The sequence below is a fragment of the Fopius arisanus genome, unplaced genomic scaffold (assembly GCF_000806365.1).
Source record: "Fopius arisanus strain USDA-PBARC FA_bdor unplaced genomic scaffold, ASM80636v1 scaffold00119, whole genome shotgun sequence".
NCBI classification, from domain to species: domain Eukaryota; kingdom Metazoa; phylum Arthropoda; class Insecta; order Hymenoptera; family Braconidae; genus Fopius; species Fopius arisanus.
Genome location: NW_011887858.1, coordinates 135,953 through 154,088, shown reverse-complemented (window position 1 = coordinate 154,088; position 18,136 = coordinate 135,953). Strand labels below are relative to the sequence as shown.

Sequence of the window (18,136 nt, the reverse complement as noted above, 5' to 3'; positions counted from 1 at the left end):
ATTAGAAAGTTCGGCCGACTTTCCGATTTTTTTTCGTCATTTCCTGAGGGATCAGAGAGTTAACATCTACGAAGGGTTGCCGCAACAATATGGCACCCATGGCCCATCGACGAACCGTCCGTCAGGCAGTTACAATTTTTTTTCATAGAATGGAAAGTTAGGATCGACCTAAATCTTCAAATATACGAACCCTGGGTGGTCCTTCTGCAGGCAGCAATTGTATTTGAACTGATTAAAAATTTTTCGTATGCCTCGTTGAATGACAATTATGAAGCGGAATATTTCTCTTTAAATTGGAGTACCTTGGGGGTTCGACTATTACAAACGTGAGGAAGCGGAAGATACAGCGGGACGCTCCACGTTTTTACGATTGTCGTTTCTCCCGAGCTCAAGAGAGCTAGACAATTATCTTCTCGGGCCAACGAGTTGCCTCCAGAGTTCTATTGACACGGAAAGAAAAAAATAATTATACCATTTCACCTTCGCTTTTTGCAATTTTATTTATTCGTCACCCTATCATATGCCGTATTGATTTTTGATTTAAGGAGAATTCAATAAAATTGAGTGGAAGTTTAAAGACGGCTGGGCTCATCTCCAAATATACCACTTGATTGTCAAAGTTGACCCGACGTGATGGCTAGAATACTGTACTTACCCCGATTCGATAATCCTTGGTTTCTCGAGCCAAACTTTTCCGTGTCAAGCTTGAAAGATGAAAATAGTGCGACATGTTCGACTCGAAATATTCTTACCTGCGTCGAAGTGAAATCGCAGTGTCACATCTCGATTAAATGATTTCCTAAATCGAAGTGAAATCGAATGTATAATCCCATAAAATTCCATAAAATCATGCGGAATCATATAAAATCGGTTGAAATCATATGAAATAAATAACAATTCATAACCGCCGCCGTTGCCTCATTCGTAAAAAAAAAATATATTTGATAATTTTTGAAAATTTAATTGTATTCGTTTGGGAAGCGTGAAATCTCTTGAAATTGTGAAATGACGAGAACCTTCCGGTGGCAATCAATGATTTAATGATCTCACTGGAATCATTTTATGAAATGGCATGAATGGTCCCTCGGCAGCAACTTGTTGATCCTGAAAAGGGCCCATAATTACAGCGATATGAGTCTCTTTGCTCAATTTCTCTATTCATTTCTATTTAATATCTTCGTGATAAGATAATATGCCTTTATTTACAAAGATACACGTACATTTATACATACATTATTCGGGACAGCTACATAGGCTGGAGTTTGTGTTATGTCATTTCTTGATTTAATCATATTTCGTGTTTTTTTTTCTTCTTCTTCTTTTAATGGATTAATGGGAGTTGAATGCTTAATTGTCGATGTAGAAAAAAATAATAGTTGGGGTTTGATTCTCCTCTCTGGGTGAAAGATGAGAGCAGAGAGGATCGATTGAAGTGGTGAGGCTATACGAACGTGCATCGACGTCGGACTAATTCCATTATTTACACAAGAAATAACTGATAGTGAGAGAGACAAACGGCAATTATTCTCTGGATTCTACTGTCAACTGAGAATATATCCGACTTGAATTGAGTAATAGGCTATCCACGAGTCGAGTGTTATTTCCTCAAACAGATTTATGAACCTGAAAATATCCGTGAATAATTGAAGCTTCCAGCCACGTGTAATGATTCTTGAGAGCTCGAGCTTCCTCACTTGCTTTCTGTACTTTGGCACTCATTAAACATTTCGTTATTGCACTTCGATACAGGAGTAATATCGTCTCGTTAATTAATAGTCATTATTCCTCACAATTTTTATTTACAAGTAGCATTTACTTATCCTAAAATGTTGAATCGTACGCGTTAGAATTCTAGTTGAGGAAAATATTGGTTTCCATACCATTGATTGCAGAAATGACTCGGTACGATGAAATCTTGAGAAACTCCCTTTCGCGATTCATTTTTTTTTCTTTTCTATCCTCTACTTTAAACTTACTATAGTCCTTTCGTTTTCTAAGAAGTAGTTTAGTTTCAGTTATAGTTACCCAGATTTACTCTCGAATAAATTCGTTATTAGAGGCTTTCGTTGATCGATTAACGGAGAAATATCAATTTTGTGGGAGATCAATTTGGGGAGAGGAAATGATGAGGTTTAGTCTACAGTAGAACAGTTATCTGCGGATCAAGACAATATACACATTTAATAACATGGCTTTTTTTTTTAGTCTCCTTTATGAGTGAAATTTCATTGTTTTGTTTTCTTTATAACTTTTGTTTTCTCTCAGTTTTTCTTTCATTATCATTGATAATATTTGATAATATTAAATTGTAGGCTGAATAGGTACATACAAAAACAACACACAATAAAAACAATAACATAATATTAACGTGACGCTCACAATAATAATTAATAATCATAATAATAATTCTTAATAACCTTAAAATCTTGTTAAACATTGTCCTTGACATAATAATTATCACTAATTACAGTTGTAGATTTTTTTTTTTTTCGTTTAAATCTTAATTCTTTTAATCTGCTGAAAAGCACTGTATATTTAGCGATGACTGGCTCGCGACTGAATCTACCATCTCTTTTATTCACCATCAATCCATTCACTCGGAATTTCTATGTCCATTACTTTGATTTTTATCTAATTTATTTCCTTCATTTTAATTCATTTGCTTTTTTAATAATTTTTTTTTTTTCAGTGCACCTTTGTAAAAGAGTTTCACCGATTTGTCGGGAGTTTTTATTTTCTCTTTGAAGCACAATGCACTCTACACTCGTACATGTACAGAAAAACTTTCGAGCCTCGAATTATTATTCAGTTATCTAACAACTGCTTTGGCAGAATTTAGTCAACATTTTTCATTAATTACATCAATAACCAAAAAAAAAATGTTTTTCACTCGGATGATTGACTAATTAGGTTTGCAATAGAAACGAGAGTTGAACTTAATTATCTTAGATAGAATATAATTGAAAACATACGAAACAATGTGAAAAGAATTTACTAGTCGAGAGATCCATCGAAGCCAACAAAAAACAATAATTTCTCGTTTTAATTTGTTTAGATTGACTTACCCCTAGTAATTGGCTCGTGAAAAGACGCTCGAAATCGTGTGTACCAATAATTCATGGGTCCATCTTCTTAATTTACTTTAAGTACAATATTAAATTCAATGACCCGTTCGCACTCCACCAAATTTTGAAATAAAATCAATCACTTTTGCTTGATTCTTGGACATTTGAAAGTTGAAGTCTCTTCTTAGCCTAATAATCTTTTTACATACATCATCAACGGTCCAACTGGCATCAAACAGATGATGATTAATTTTGGATAGGCCTGAGTACGCATTTACCGGCGGGCAATTAAAAAAAAAAAAAATCAACAAATGAATTTACCTCGAGCGCAATTTAATTTAATCTAAAAAATCAAATCGACGCTCTCGCCGTTATCTAGGGTTATCAGGTTGCTCTCACCGCACTACAGCAATTCTAATACGTGAAAACCACTCGTAAGAATCGAAAGAACAAAAAAAAAAAACAAAATTCCATATCGAAAATGCACATTAGATAAATTGCAATTTGAATTGAGTTGAATTTCACTGATCCACCAGATCGAAGAAATACTAATTTAACATTAATTTAATTATACTCTACTCCGTTCAACTATTTATAATTGGAGTAATACTATCGCGTTACGGGTTGGACGTTTTTGTAGGTAGCACACATGAAAAATCATTAAACATCATTCAAATATCCGAATTTTCAAACAATCATCATTCATCCATCCTCACGACAAAACACTGAGTGTAGAGCATTCGATTAAAATTGTCTATAAATCATTACCCAACTTTTCTCCATCTCCCCAGGATCACGAAGGTGCAATCTTCCAAACTTGAGAATTATAATATATATAAATACATATACATATACCTCCAATATGTACGTGTTGCTCTTTTTTTGAGTTTTCTTGTGCTTTTTTTTTTAAATCTTCTTTTTGTATTTAGCCATTATTATAATGATGTAGTCTTAATAATAAATGTCTCTGGGTGATGTGGTGTATCATCCTCGTGAGGGGTCAGGGGTGAGGGGTCAGTGGTGAGTGGTGAGTGGTAAGTGTGACGTGTGGTCGGAGTGTTGGGAAGAATCAGGCATGATGATTCAGGCAGCGAGACCGTGGCTTGTTTGATGGAGCAACGCAGTGTGCTGTTGAGCACTCATGTGGGCCAACTGATGGCTAGACTGGTGCGAATGATGAGCAGTGCCAATGGTATGAGGAAGTGATGTTGCTAGTTGTTGGGATGTACCGTGAATAGTGTGACTTATACCCTGGCTGGTAGCACTGTGAATTGGAGTGGTTGCATTGTGAGGATGATGGAAGACAACCCCAGAGAAGGCTACGGGTCACTGATGATGCTTGGCTGAGCCATTGGCGTGGTGTGCCTGACCGACTGCCACGTGATGACTCGTACCACCGTGGCCACCAGGATGATGATGACTTCCACCCGTACCACCATGATGATTAGCATTATTTGCACTACTGTTATTATTATTATTGTTAGTCTGTTGTTGGGATTGACGTTGACTATTTTTCTTATTCTTCATTCTTCTATTTTGAAACCATATCTTCACTTGGCGCTCCGTTAGGTTCAAATTGCGCGCCAATTCCCAACGCTTTTGCTTCGATACGTACGCATTGAAGAGAAATTCCTTCTCCAATTCCAGGGTTTGGAATTTTGAATAAGGTTTACGCTTTTTTCGTACTGTTACTTGACCTGTCCATTCTAGGGGATTGCCACTTGTACATCCAACACTCATACTCGCACCACCGAGACCCATTCCAGGCACTCCAACGCCCAGTGGACCTGTTGGAAACAAGGAAGATGGGGAGGAACCCCACATCACTTGACACAATTAATTTTGCCTCGTAATCATTTAAACTATTTACTTGTATTATTATGATTCATGAAGATATGTTAACGACATGCAGATATGTGGGCAAACAAGCCTAATCAACATCTCATTCATTATTACTTATAATCATCATCGGCTGCATAATTTCCCTGCAAAAATTCATTATAAAACAGGTTTCTAATTGTTTCACCGCAAAATATTATCAGCCAATTAGGAGAACATCGAATTTACCAGTAATTAATTGGCAATGCACTTTTTATTAGAATTTTCATCGTTTATCTAACGTTTAAATTGTATCCAAGAGTTTGCACTTTAAACTCCGTTAGTCGTTTAAAAGATTTTTCTCCTCTCTTTTTGTATAATTTTCAAAGGGAAATAGCGCCAGGTATATGCTGGACCGCCTCTGGTGGGCTACATCTGTGTATGTTCATCTGTGTGAACGCCGACAGTATAAATGCGGTACGTCAAGAGGGAGTACGGAGAACACCGTTGCCCGGAAAAAGAGCGCTATGATATAATTGGACCGGTCTCTACTAACCATTCCCACAATTACAGCCTTTCAGCTCAATTCTCGAGGAAAGGTTAGTACACAGCACCATGAGTCTTTCAATCTCTCTCTTCAAATATTAATTCCGCATGGGGGTGACAAACTCACAGCATCCCTCTCCACCCAAAGAGATAATTCCAAGAAAAATTACTGGGCCAGCACCAAAATTTCAATTTGGCATCTTCCGATTGCGCATCGGGTACTCTTCCACTCTCAGCCACTGCCTCACATTCCCGATTTCCAACCCAACGATTTGCATCATCTGTTTGGTGTATCATTTTGAACCGGGGAGTGCTACAATGTCGCCGGTTCACTAATAAAAATATCTCGACGATTTGGAATTGTGGCTTGATCGATAAAGAAGTTTTGCTAGGCCGATGGAGGAATTTGAATTTTTTTTTTGTAAGGCAGAATGGTAATTTTTATCGAAATTTTTCCCCACCCTGAAAATGGATAAATTTTTTAGATAAACCTGATGGAGGAAGCTCATTAATTTGATATGACGACTGAATTGGCATATTGGCTTCCGTCTAGTAAACCATCTGATTTTACTGCTCTCACTTGATTCTTGGGACTCCCCTCTACATTTACTTGCGCAGGGTCTGACGCGCGTTGGGCGATTGCCTAAGCGCCGGGAATTTATTGCCCACTAAAACGTGGAAATATGCAAATTATTTAACAAAGGTCAGGATTCTCATGGACATTTTCGTTTGTGTATGTTGAGAATTATTCAGAACATATGACAGCGGGCGATCACGCGGCTACAGATGCACACACGATTTCAACTGCCGACGAATCAATTAAGCCGAGAATCTTGTCGCATATGTGTCGAATTCATTTTATACAAAATACGGGCGGATTAATTAAGAGACGGCAGTTGAGAATTTTAAAAGAAAATCACCGGGAAAAAGAAGATTCACTGCTAATGAACAAGTTTGTCTTGACTATTAAGACCAACGTTCACTTAAATTATGAGACTTCACGGTTTAAATGAAAAAATTCAACAGCCTAGAGATTTTCTCGGCAATAGTTGGAAGGCATAATCTCACTCTATTCATGTGCTGTCATTCCCCGCACTGCGTGGTATCCTCGCTATCATTACGTTACTACTCATACGCACTGAGAAAACAAATTACTTATTTCTATTCGGATACAAGATTGAGGGGAAGAGTAGAAGTGTCGGAGAGAAGAAACTCACGAGGGGGATTTTCACATACGATAGCAATATTTTTTGGAGGGGAACGCGTTATATATGACAATGCTCTTCCTCGAGGGGTCGTCCGTGATCTTTGGTATAACAATGTTTCATCATCAATAACATTCTACAATGAAGGATGCCCACAGACTGACCATTATCCCGGCAATCGAAATCTTCTCGTATTTTTTCCACCCACACGGCGCATGAATTTTTTAATTATTCATTCATCCCATCGCTTATAAATACGAGAATACAAACCCAATGCTGTAAGAGAGAATTCCCCAGTGATTCCCCTCCGTCCCGACTATCCCCAGCCGATTCCTCCCCCCATTTTTTTTTTCACGAGATGAAAGCGCGCGCCTAGAGACACGAGCCATACCAGTCAAAAGACAGGATAGACACGCAAAGAGATAATGCAGCTGCCATCTATGGGTGTCCGCTAGAACTAAAGTTGCCGTCACTTTATATTTATCTCACGCATTTGAAAACGATAAATGTCTATCGCTATGATTTTCCACAGGGACGGGAAGAAGAGTGGTAATTATAATGAAATGCAGGGGCTTGAGGTTAGCAGCGAGAGAGTTCGCGGAATGGGAGAAAAGTTGTGATGGGAATGACGGGTTTTGACCGTTAACGGAAGAGAACGGAGACGGGAGTTTTACGGGGTCATGGAACGGATCAGCTGATCGGGAGGCGCGCGCCCGACAGTAGAGTTTACGAGTTACGGCCGCCAATAAACCTCGACGCCCGTTTCGTTGTTGTTTGTCCGTGCAATGCTCTATGGCTTGGTTTGTATGGAGTCCCATAACCCTACGGTGAGAGGGGACCACTGGCCTACAGGGGCCTCACCAAAAAAATACATCACTGGGTCAATGACACGGGACTTTCCATTTTTTTTCCCCCCCTCCTTGTAAACGATGAAAATGCAAATGCAAAGCTGGCAAATTAACAGATATGATCCGTCTAGATATAGGCTATTTTTTCCGAGGAGGAGAATAATCTGGCTTGAGTTACGATGAGGGAGATGGTGAAATTTATGAGTTTGGTTGTGGGTGCAGTAGCCACGCGCCTTAGACATCGTACAGTCTCTCTACGCTCCTTGGCAATCGGAGATAAATGAAAATGATGAAAGTTGTGATAAAGGGTGGAGTTGATGCTTACCTGGAGTTGGGTATGGACTGGAAGGGACGGGTTCGGAGGCGTAGTTCCTGAGTCCATTGTATCCATCGTGTGGAAATGTGGATTCAGCGGCGACCATGGCAGCGACTCTGCCCCGATCATCAGCGGCCGAGGGTGTTAAATATGGTACACCAGTCTGAGAGTGCGGATGATGATGGTGTGGCGCTGTATCGATGGGATGATGTCGACTCCCTGAATAAGCATAATTGCACCAACTCTGAGTAAAGTTTTGATGACACGTGGATACAGCGGGATCAGTTCCACCAGTTGGAACGGATGAGGCTGATGAGGTGGTTGTGCCACCAGCACTCGCTGGATTGTATTTGTACTCGGTTGTAGCGCCTCCGCTACCTGAGCCTGGTGCGGAGGCTGGGGTTACCGGTGACCAGAAGCTGAGGCTGCTTCCGGCCTTTCGGTTATCCCTGGTGGAGCCCGTCCCTGAGTCCGCCAGGTTGTAGTAAGTCGGGGGATTGGTGCCCCCGTACGCCTGATGATGATTGAGAGCGTCAGCGGTCGCTGCTGACGAGTAGTGAGCCTCCTGGGGATTGTGCGGACTGTAACTCCAGCCACCCTGTGAGCCAGCGGAGGACGAATGTGAGTGTCTTATTACCCCTGTTGACGTACCACCATTTGGTTCAACACAGCTCACCTCGCCGTACGATGATCCACCGACTGGTGTTGCCGATGGCCTCTTCGCTGGGATGTGGAGGGGACCTGCAGCACTGTTGCTCGCCACTGATGATGCACTTGGTGATGTTGAGCTTGCACTCGCTGTCTGCGCTGGTGCTGATGCCCCGGCTGCTGAACTCGGTGCACCTGGTGAACTCGGTGTCGTTGCCTGCTGGTGAGAACCTGGATTGGAGGTCTGCTGTTGGTGTTGGTGTTGGATTGATACGAGGGAGAGGGTTGGGGGTACTGACGGCGGGCTCTCCTCGTAAGTAGCACCACCGTTCATCATGGTCCACCAGTTCACCCCGGTTGTATGCGGCGTGCCGGCGGCTGCACCCATTGGCGTGACCGAGCCAGGATGGCCCACGCCGGTGCCGCATAGCGGCGCGGCGTGAACATTGTCGTACAGCGTCGCCGTTGAACAAGCCACGTGTTCGGCGATGGTGCAGATGATGGCGGTTTAACGATTGCACAATTTCGAAAAATTTTTGGTTCACGGGTTTTGATTGTACCGCGAGAATTTTTTTTACCAAATGAACGCCCGATTGAATTTCGATGTAGATATATAATATATATTTTATTTCGGCAATAATTTGAAATTTTTCAAATGAATGAATATGTCAGGAGCGATTGATTAACCGATGAAAATAGTTTTTTCTCAATAAAATTTATGAGGCAAATGTTTCGTCATCGCGTCCGCATGTACACAGAGATGAGTGAATTTGAAGGGTAGGGGATGTCCCCGGGTTGTGCCCGTGAACCAATATGATGGTGTTGGATGTATTGGTGTGTGAGGCAATGCGGAATGTATGGGAGTATGTGTGCGCGCACCCGCGCGCGATAGCGCCACGACAGACAGGTAGGGTGGAGAGGGTAAGGAATGGAATGGAGTGGAAGGGAAGGAGGAAAGGCAAGAGGGGGTAGATTGGTTTTGTAGAGAGGGGAGAGACAAGTGAGACCAGATGGAAAGGGAGAGGAGGCAATGATGGGGTGGCCGAAGCCCCAGTGTACAAACGCGTGGGTAATACCGTAAACCGATGGTACGAGGTGGTGACAAAATTTCCACGTGCGATGATTTTTTTTTCCCACAGCGATGAGTTTTTTTTTTTTTTATTCAGGATCAGTTGTAGTCCAGGTGAGCAATCCGATTGATGATTGTGGGTTGGAACAGAAAAGATAAAACAGAGAACACTTTAGCATGGAGTCTCAGCACTTTGATTAATTTAATATTATTGTTCAGGACAAATCCACTTGGCAATCTCAAAGAGTTTTCTACTTTTGTAACACTTTTATTAAACATTAATAACGATGGAGTCGGTTGGATTGTTTCCAAGCAATAGGTGACATGTATTTCGAGCGAGTTACTCGAAGTAGATTCAACTAGTCACTGACAAGACAGCGCGATAGACGTCTCACACGCGGGACGTAAGGAGATGCGCGATACTGCGCCTCCTTCTCCTCTGACAGCACTGTCCAGAGCAGCATCACACACTCACTTTAAATGTAATCCCCTGGTGTCACCTCTCCAGTCAGTTATTCCAAAAACACCACTGACTTAACCCAATCGAGAGTACAACACCGAGAGTAAATAAAAAAAAAAAAACACCTCTCAATCAATCCCTCACCAATAGCCAGAAAAAAAGCACATTAAAATTCTAGACTGATGATAAAGTGTCAAATCCCATTCAACCATTCACCAAATCTCTCACTAGTAGTCTGCTCCCTTTTTTTCCTTTTCCCTCTGTCTCTGTCTGTCTCTCTTCGAAAACTTTTATTGCCCTGTCCCGTCAGTCAGGTAAGAATTCACAGGGAGCAGGGTTTTCGGGATACCCTTTCCCTGCTTCTCTCTTTTTTTTTTTTTTGCCCCGCTTTTTTTTTCTCACGTCACGGGAAAAACCCGATTATTGAAAATTCGTCAGTGATTTAGTCTCCGGGTTGCACACGCGGACTGATTATTTACACACATGGAATATGAACAACCCCCTTTGTTTTCAGGTGGCCGCGCTGTGCCGTACTGAGCGACAACTGAGCTCTGGGTGCCGCGCCAAGTCGACGAGAGCATAGCCCGAGCCTGCTGAGAGACAACACGAGCGCAATCTCTCGGTAACACAACCAACTCCTCCAACTGTCCCTGCTACCCCCACCCCCCTCCATCCCTTCTCCCCCCCTCTTCCTATGAGTTTTTTTCACCTCCCCACCCCTCTGTACTCGCTGTGCTTTATCCAGCATAGCAATGTACATCTCTCTCTTGAGTTTGAGACGCGCGTCCAAATACCGACAGCTGCCTCTCTCTCTCTCTCTCTCTCTCTCTCTCCCTGAAAACCAGAGCATCAGCCGGCCAATAGACTTCTCTCACTCACTCTTCAACTTCAGGTACTAGTGGTTTCTCTATCTGCTTGCCTCTACCCCTTACTTCATCTCCACTTCATACATTGAGGAGAATGTACCTATGTGGGCTTTTACGTTGACTTGTGTTGGAGCCACTTCTCCCGCGCTATCTCCGGGGCTTTCTGAAATTCAACGTGAGTTATCTGCGCGACCCGCGTACCCCAAATTAACTCCACGACAATTTACATATATTTTCAGCATCCCGTCATACTTTGTATTGCCATGAATTTTTCTATTTAAACCTTTTATTATGCTTTTCAAGTTGTTTTAACAGAAAATACCATTGGATTTGAATTTGAATGTACAGATTTTTTATTTTTTCATGGACAATTGGAGCTTCTTGGGTGGAAAACCGGCATTATGAATTGTGAAAGTCCTCGTGGTCTCTCGTACCTCGTGGCCGGTTGAATAGTTCTGAGTGTATATACACAACAGATACGTCACGGGTGTATTGTGCAGTCTAAATCTCGGTACTTTTATGGGCAGTAAAGTAAAACGGTCTGACAACTACGGGGGCAGTCGCGCGCACACGCCTCTGTTTTGATAAACCGCGCGTCACTCATTGTTTATAAATTGATGAGTATTAATCTTGGGAGAGGAGAATGGAGAAGTGGATTAATGGAGATTTTGGTGGATTGGTGGGGGAGGGATAATTTAGGGAGATTTGCGTGTGTCAATTGGACTTATGTGACGGGAGGTGATGTAGCTACACGCACGCTTCGGGGAGTGGATGCCTCGTGCGATCATGAATGGATTTTATAGCCATCCCCGGGTGCTCCTATACCCCTAGAGCTGAAGGTGTATTCAACGTTGTCGAGTTTACTAGCTGTTTGGTTTACTGTGATACGAGTACTTCCAACTACTCCACTATCTACCAATGTACACCAATGTCATTCGATCTATTTACAAAAGGATTTGAACTTTGAGCTTGCCATGTGGATTGTTATTTTTTTTTATCCTTTTTTTTTACTTCTTTATCTCACTTCGAGATTATTTTTACGGAACGAAACTCACCTTGTATACCAGCCAGTGTAGCTGGTGGATACACTGCCCCGAGCCTGGAAAAATAATGAAATTTCATGCTTGTATGAAATCAGGATTGCCCTGTTAGTAATTCATAGCTTCTCGTCATTTTTTTTTAAATAGGCGTCAATCTTATTTATTTATTTATTTATTTTTTTTTCACTTTTCAATACCTTCTGCACAGCTCGAACGGGTGAATGGTTTTCTCCACGCCGAACACTTTGAGGCCTTTTCCTGGCAGTTTCGCGAGGGAAAAATGCAGCCTGAAAATGAAAAAATCAAAAAATCAGGCTATATCGATTGAAATTAATAAATCGTGTGTTGCTGGATGAAATTGTTACGTTGAGATTTTTTCACATTTAGTAATCCATTTCACAACAGGTATAAAGTTAGGTGGCGTGTATAGTATTTAATGGTGCCTCTAACTTTCATCGCAGTGGGAGGGGGAGGGGGAGGGGGGCGGAGTTTGTATGAAGTGCATCTTGTGATTTTTCTCTTTCATCTCTGGCAATTTACGATCCATAAATGCTTTGAATGAAAATAGTTGAAGGCAAAAATGAAATGAACCGATTCATGGAAAATTGCGGGAGCTTTTCAACAATTGAATTGGGATTGGGCCACGAGAGCTGAAATGGTGGGATATCCGAGAAAAGCGAGCGGGTGGGATGGGCTTTGGGGGTTATATTCTGGTACTCTCGTCTATTTTCTCCTCGGGAGCAAGCGGAAGGGAAAAATCTCTGGGGGGTTGGATTTACGGTTGTGCTACTTGAGACTGTTCTGGGTGTCTTAGCGCCCGGGGCCTTGACTGTGAAAAATCAAGGCGGAGGGAAAAAAGCTAGAACGATTTTTTTTTCCTTCAGAGCCAACACGTTTTAACCGAGTGCTAGCTCCAGTGCTTCTGTAACGAGACTCTGAGAAAGTGCAGGAAATGGAGGAAAATATAAATCACACGACGAAATTCTTAAAAACCTGATGGAAAATTATATTCTCTGTGGATTTATATGTCCTATGGTAATTATGAATCAATAGTTAACACCTACTGTTTAATGGACGTTGGGGTTTAAAGAAAAATGAAGATTTTCTCTGGACATGAACAAGAATCTGACGAGCGGTATGGAACAAGTGAGAGGGAGTCAGGCGTTGACCGGCGGGTGCCATCGTTCAAGTGCCAATGGGAAATGGCTCGACGGTGCAAATTTATTGGCAATAAAATCGGCCGAGTATTTTACGGCTCGTATATGTATGTTTGTAAGCGTAATCGGCTTCCGTCAGTGATTGAAGGATATTCGATACTTGTCATTAACGTGAAAACGAGAGATGAGGATGAATATTGGGTTTTGGGGTGACACTCAAATTATTAATTAATATTTCAATTGACAATACGACTTTTGGGTGTTGTTTGATATCGTGCGATGATTCATCGGCGAAGATCATGAGCTGTGTCGTCCACTCGAGGAGAAGAAATTAATTGAGAGATGGGGTAAACCCGTCAAAGGGAGAAAACTCGTACTATTACAAGCAAAGAGCATCTCCCCAGGGTTTACTGTTCACCGTTCTCCGGGCAATAACATCATACATACAAACAAAGGGTATATTTTCCTCATACCCTTGGTCATATCGCACAATCCTCATGCCTCCCTTTCGGCCACCGATACCCCTGGCCCTTTGGCAACTTAATGTGTATACATATCTGTGCATTCCCCATTGTTCACACCCATACATCAACCGACAATGTCGACATTTTCCTCATCTTCGTCTTGCTCGCAATATTATCACAAGTTTACACAGCTGAAATTTATTCGACTCCGACACGCCCTCTAATTTCATCAAATGTATCGACGTAAGTCCAAGAAAAGGCACGTGACATCTATTCAGAAAAAATAACAATGAGGGAGGCTGCGGCCTCGCCACACAAAATGGAATTCTTCAAATGTTTGAATGAATTTGGTCTCGGTGGAAGCGTGGAATACGAGCTTGAAGTTATCCTCCCATTTTAATTTCTTCTGGGTTGAGAAAGTGTCTGATTAAAACCACAACTCACCCCTTCCTCCGCGAATGCAAATCAACTCTGGACAGGGATGAAAAGTCTCGGCTTTTTTATTCAATTTTTTTTTTTATAATATATTATTATAACTCCTGAGAATGATGATCAAAAAAATTGGACTCTTTGGATTTGTACCTACAAAAATCTCAAGATCTGGCGGCGGTGAAAAAAATGGTAAGTAAAATAAAAAGGTAGCTCGTGGTAATGTTGGCTGTTGGGGATCCTATTGATGAAAAGAAAGGGTTGAAATGGAGAGAAATGGAGAGAAATGGAGAAAGGGGAGGGAGAGTAATAGGGAGCCACCATAACTGAGAGATGTGACGCGTGGCGTTTTCACCGGGGCGTCCCTACACCCCTTGTATCTCCATCTCTTTTTCACCAGGGGTTTGGGTTTAGTTGTGCAGTGTCTCGGTCACACGTGCCTACGGTGGCTGCGCGCTTTCTCTACACCGTCCTGACCAATCCCAGTTCAACATTCCACTCGGCAAAGCCCCCTAAAACTGTGTGTGTTTATCTGTGTCTAGAAAACTATCCAATATGGCTGGGAGTATCTAGCTCCATCGAGACATTCACGGAGCTTATTCATTTCAAGTTTCCACCTTCAACGAGAAATCCACTCTCATCAAATTTCATTGGAAAAAAAAATGTCTTCCTCCTTTTATCATGAATATTATTTTAATTGCCGGAATTCGGCATCATGAATTTTATGTTAATTACAGAATTCTTGAGTTTATCTCGGGAGAAGCAAGTGCAGTCAATTATTTGCAAATTATTTTCAGCGTGTCCAATTGAATTAAAATGATGATGTGTTGGTTTTCGGGGGAAATAAAAGGAAAGGAAAAGCCTCGGGATTTTTACGATAAAAAATTCCATCTGTTGGGGTTGGATGAGATACAATTTCATTTCGTTGGCTCGGGGGATTTTTTCTTTCCTCCACAAATATCATCTCGGAAAATCCAGCACTTTGTATTCGGGAGTGTCTATAGAAGGTTTGATTGGCGGCCAGCTGGGATAAGACACCGCAGAGAAAAGGTATAAAGCGAGTGGAATCCTCGCTGGACGACAGTTGGCCAGAATTGTTTTTTGCCAGAGGAATTGTTATAAAAGAAAAGGGAACGAGTGTCTTGGAGGAGCGAGTTGGCTGTGAAAGCTTATGTGTGTATTGTTCCGTGTCTCCGGGTCCTCTCTTGCATCCGTGCCAAAAAGCATAGAAGAAAACGTGTTTTCCGGGGGATTGGAGCGTTGGGGTAGAGAGAAATCGGTTGTCATGGGGACCGACGTCATCCTGTCTTTCGTTTTCTTTTCATTTTCCTTCCGCCTTCATTTTTCCACCCCAAAATACCCCGCCTCAATGAGACTGTCGGCAATTTAACGGAACGTCAGAGATTTTTTTTTTTTTTTTCGAGTAAGTCATGTGTTCACTGGATAAACATTTAAACGATGATTGACTTTTATGAGTCTTATCGCACATAAATTATTCACTCGAATTAATTAGGGGAAACGAATGAATGCAGTCGGGAGATAGGATTCGGAATTTATGGGAGAGATAATATATCTACAAGATATTGTAATTATCGCGAGCACCAGTTGAAGGCAGAGGGATGAAATGAATTCTTATTCCTCTTTATCGACATTTTTTTTCTTTCTTCAAACCACTTCATTTGATGAAGACACTCTTCATGTATAGATCTTGAAGTGCACCTCGAGTTGAGTCCCCTGATATGGTCGCGTCCTCCATTGGCCCTAAACTAGTTCTATAAATAATTCAACTGAAATAATATGTGATCCCCCTGAGGCTCCAGAGGAATTCAAAACCAGGGCTCAGACTCGTCATCCCCTCAGATATTTGCTCATGCGCGCAGGCGCATTTTTTTTCTATCCTTTGTTTTTCTATCATTTTTTGTATTCCCATGACGTGACTAATTTACATATCATGTGTTATTTAGTTCATGTATTATTTACCACGTACTCGTTCCCAATGTAAATAAAAGTGTGAAAAAAATTGAATGGGAAATGAACAGGAAAAAATTCGTCTCCTTCCACATTTCTAGTATTATTTTCGTCTTCTAGATTATTTATTTTCTCTGCCTAATTTTCACACTAGGTATCTTTACAGAGGATAAATCTTGAGGGAAATCTACCCTTTTCGAAGATGACCTCAATTCAGAGGAAGCCTCTGCCGAAAAATTTTTTTTTTTTTGTAGGAGAAAGTTGGGGATTTCGTTGGTACAGGGTTGCAGCGTCTCTCGACCATTCTAGTTTTGTCCGCCGGGGCCTTCACATATTTTCCACAATTTTTTCATTCCTCCTCTACCTTCAGTAATAATTAAATATTAAAGTACAAGTGTTTTAGTTGAATGGAGAGATCTCGGTGCAGCGCCTGATGATATTCCCCGGAAATGAGTGTGGAGGAATAGTAAAAGGAGTCGATCTGCATATAGTGCATGGAGTACTGGACTAGGAGTGGACTAGGATTGGGACTAAGATTGGGACTCGTTGGCCAGCTGCAACTCGAGTGCAACGGAGGAAGTGAACGCCCGTGGGTATATCCACGGTGGATCGACGGGCCGCCGTGCGTCCATAAAATGATCGTAAAGACTTAATTTTACGAGAGGCGTAATATATTTGCCACCACTAGGAAGAGGAGAAAAAAGCTCAGCGCGATCGTCCCCGGTTTAGATTTTGTAAATATCTAATGAGAACGACACGTAAACAGCTATCGAGACCTCAGCTCCATTTCCACCAAGTGTTTTTCGTCGTATTATTCCAACAATTTTTTTTTCCTATTCAATAATCCAGTCATTGAAGTCATTTGAACTGCAGGTCAATTTTTTTTCAATCAGTAATTAATTGAGTAATTTTTATTATTCTCCGATGATCGGTTTCTTGAAGAAGGATTAGGTGATAAGTTGATAATCAATATCGGCCTAACATTGTCAAACCAAGAGCTAGCCGAAGGATCTGGGAGGAAATTGGGTGGACCTCTCTGAATCAAGACAACGACGTCAATAAAAATGATAAAGAAATTTTGATCACAATGTTGGAGTGTCTACCCAGCGGGATGGAGTCCCAGAGGCCCTGGACTCTTTACGACCAATTAGTCGAGAGTATCATACACACGGCGAATAAGAAAAATGAGCGGTAAGGGTATGGGGGCCCTTTCAGGTTCCAATGGGACGCACTCCAGTAGGATTCCTCTAATGAACCGCGAATCTTTCCCCACATTTGAGGTTTCTCATGGGCGTGTAATTATAAACAGAGGAATAAAACTAAAAAGCCTGTATAAATCCAAGCAGTGGGGTCTTTAAGGATAGCCTGTCTCTTGTCGAAGGTGGGTGGTCTCGACACGCGCGAGAATATATATATTTTTTTTTTTTCAAGAATGACCGCCACGTCGTCGGCACGGTGTGCAGAATATTCCGAGCCAATTGTAACTCGAAAATTTTTATCTCTCTTGGATGATGTGCGCTGACTTAATCGTTGAAAATTCTTCCGGAGTGAAAAACCAAGGGAGTATGGCAAATTTAAACAGGAGAAAAACATGAGTGCGTTGTAATTCAGTATTTCCATATTAAACGGATCATTCAAGCGTTGAGTACGCAATAAATCCGTTTAATAAAAAGAGTGATACTCGGTTTTTCAAAGGTTGAAGGCGTTTCCACTCAAAGTAACATTAACCAAGGTGTTAAAAAATCATAGGTTTTAATGGGTTCATCGGGGTACTGATTATCATCCATTACTAAACCAATGCGAGGTATATTATTCGTTGGCACAGCCATAGGGCTATGCAGACTACAACATTGGTAATTGCTCCGATGATGCATATTAATTGGTACAATAAAGTCAAATGGTTATGAGGGTTTTAATTATATTGAATTATGAGTGACATTTATTTCACATTTGCCAGCAGTATTAACGACGCCTTTTGCTTATGTTATATCATTTCTCACTCTATTTGAACGATTTAGATGCTCATTTGCATTGCTACGTTATGTTTTCAGGTGAAGAGTGTGCGTCAATGTAAGTCAATCATCTTTTTACTCGGGTGTGAATCACTTTTTGAGTGCCTCGGGCATTTTATCTTCTCAGAGTCTACCGAGCCGATAATCATCGTGTTTGATGATCTTTACCTCTACGCCTTATTCAAACATTTGGTTACAGTAGTCAGGTGCGGCAAAAAAAAAATA

The 18,136-nt window shown here is 41.4% G+C and overlaps 1 protein-coding gene across 4 annotated transcripts; it reads right to left on the bottom strand.

Moving 5' to 3' along the window:
- Positions 1-1,307: 1,307 nt before the first annotated feature.
- On the bottom strand, positions 1,308-11,936 carry Abd-B (Abdominal B). 4 transcript variants are annotated; one of them, XM_011313410.1, is made up of 3 exons: positions 11,897-11,936; positions 7,808-8,824; positions 1,308-4,891 (listed from the first exon to the last, which is right to left on the bottom strand). In XM_011313410.1, exons 2-3 carry the CDS (start codon positions 8,781-8,783, stop codon positions 4,392-4,394), a joined length of 1,476 nt encoding a protein of 491 aa, XP_011311712.1. In that variant the 5' UTR covers positions 8,784-8,824; positions 11,897-11,936; the 3' UTR covers positions 1,308-4,391. The 4 variants fall into 4 exon arrangements, with proteins under 4 accessions (XP_011311712.1, XP_011311713.1, XP_011311710.1 ...); XM_011313411.1 differs by lacking the exon at positions 11,897-11,936 and having other exon boundaries at positions 7,808-8,396; positions 8,475-10,501; XM_011313408.1 differs by lacking the exon at positions 11,897-11,936 and having other exon boundaries at positions 7,808-10,501.
- Positions 11,937-18,136: the final 6,200 nt, after the last annotated feature.

Coding starts and splice junctions, on each gene's coding strand:
- Abd-B (XM_011313408.1), bottom strand. CDS start 8,834: ATGGGTGCAGCCGCCGGCACGCCGCATACAACCGGGGTGAACTGGTGG. Junction 4,892..7,807: donor CAGTCCATACCCAACTCCAG/GTAAGCATCAAC, acceptor AATTGTGTCAAG/TGATGTGGGGTTCCTCCCCA.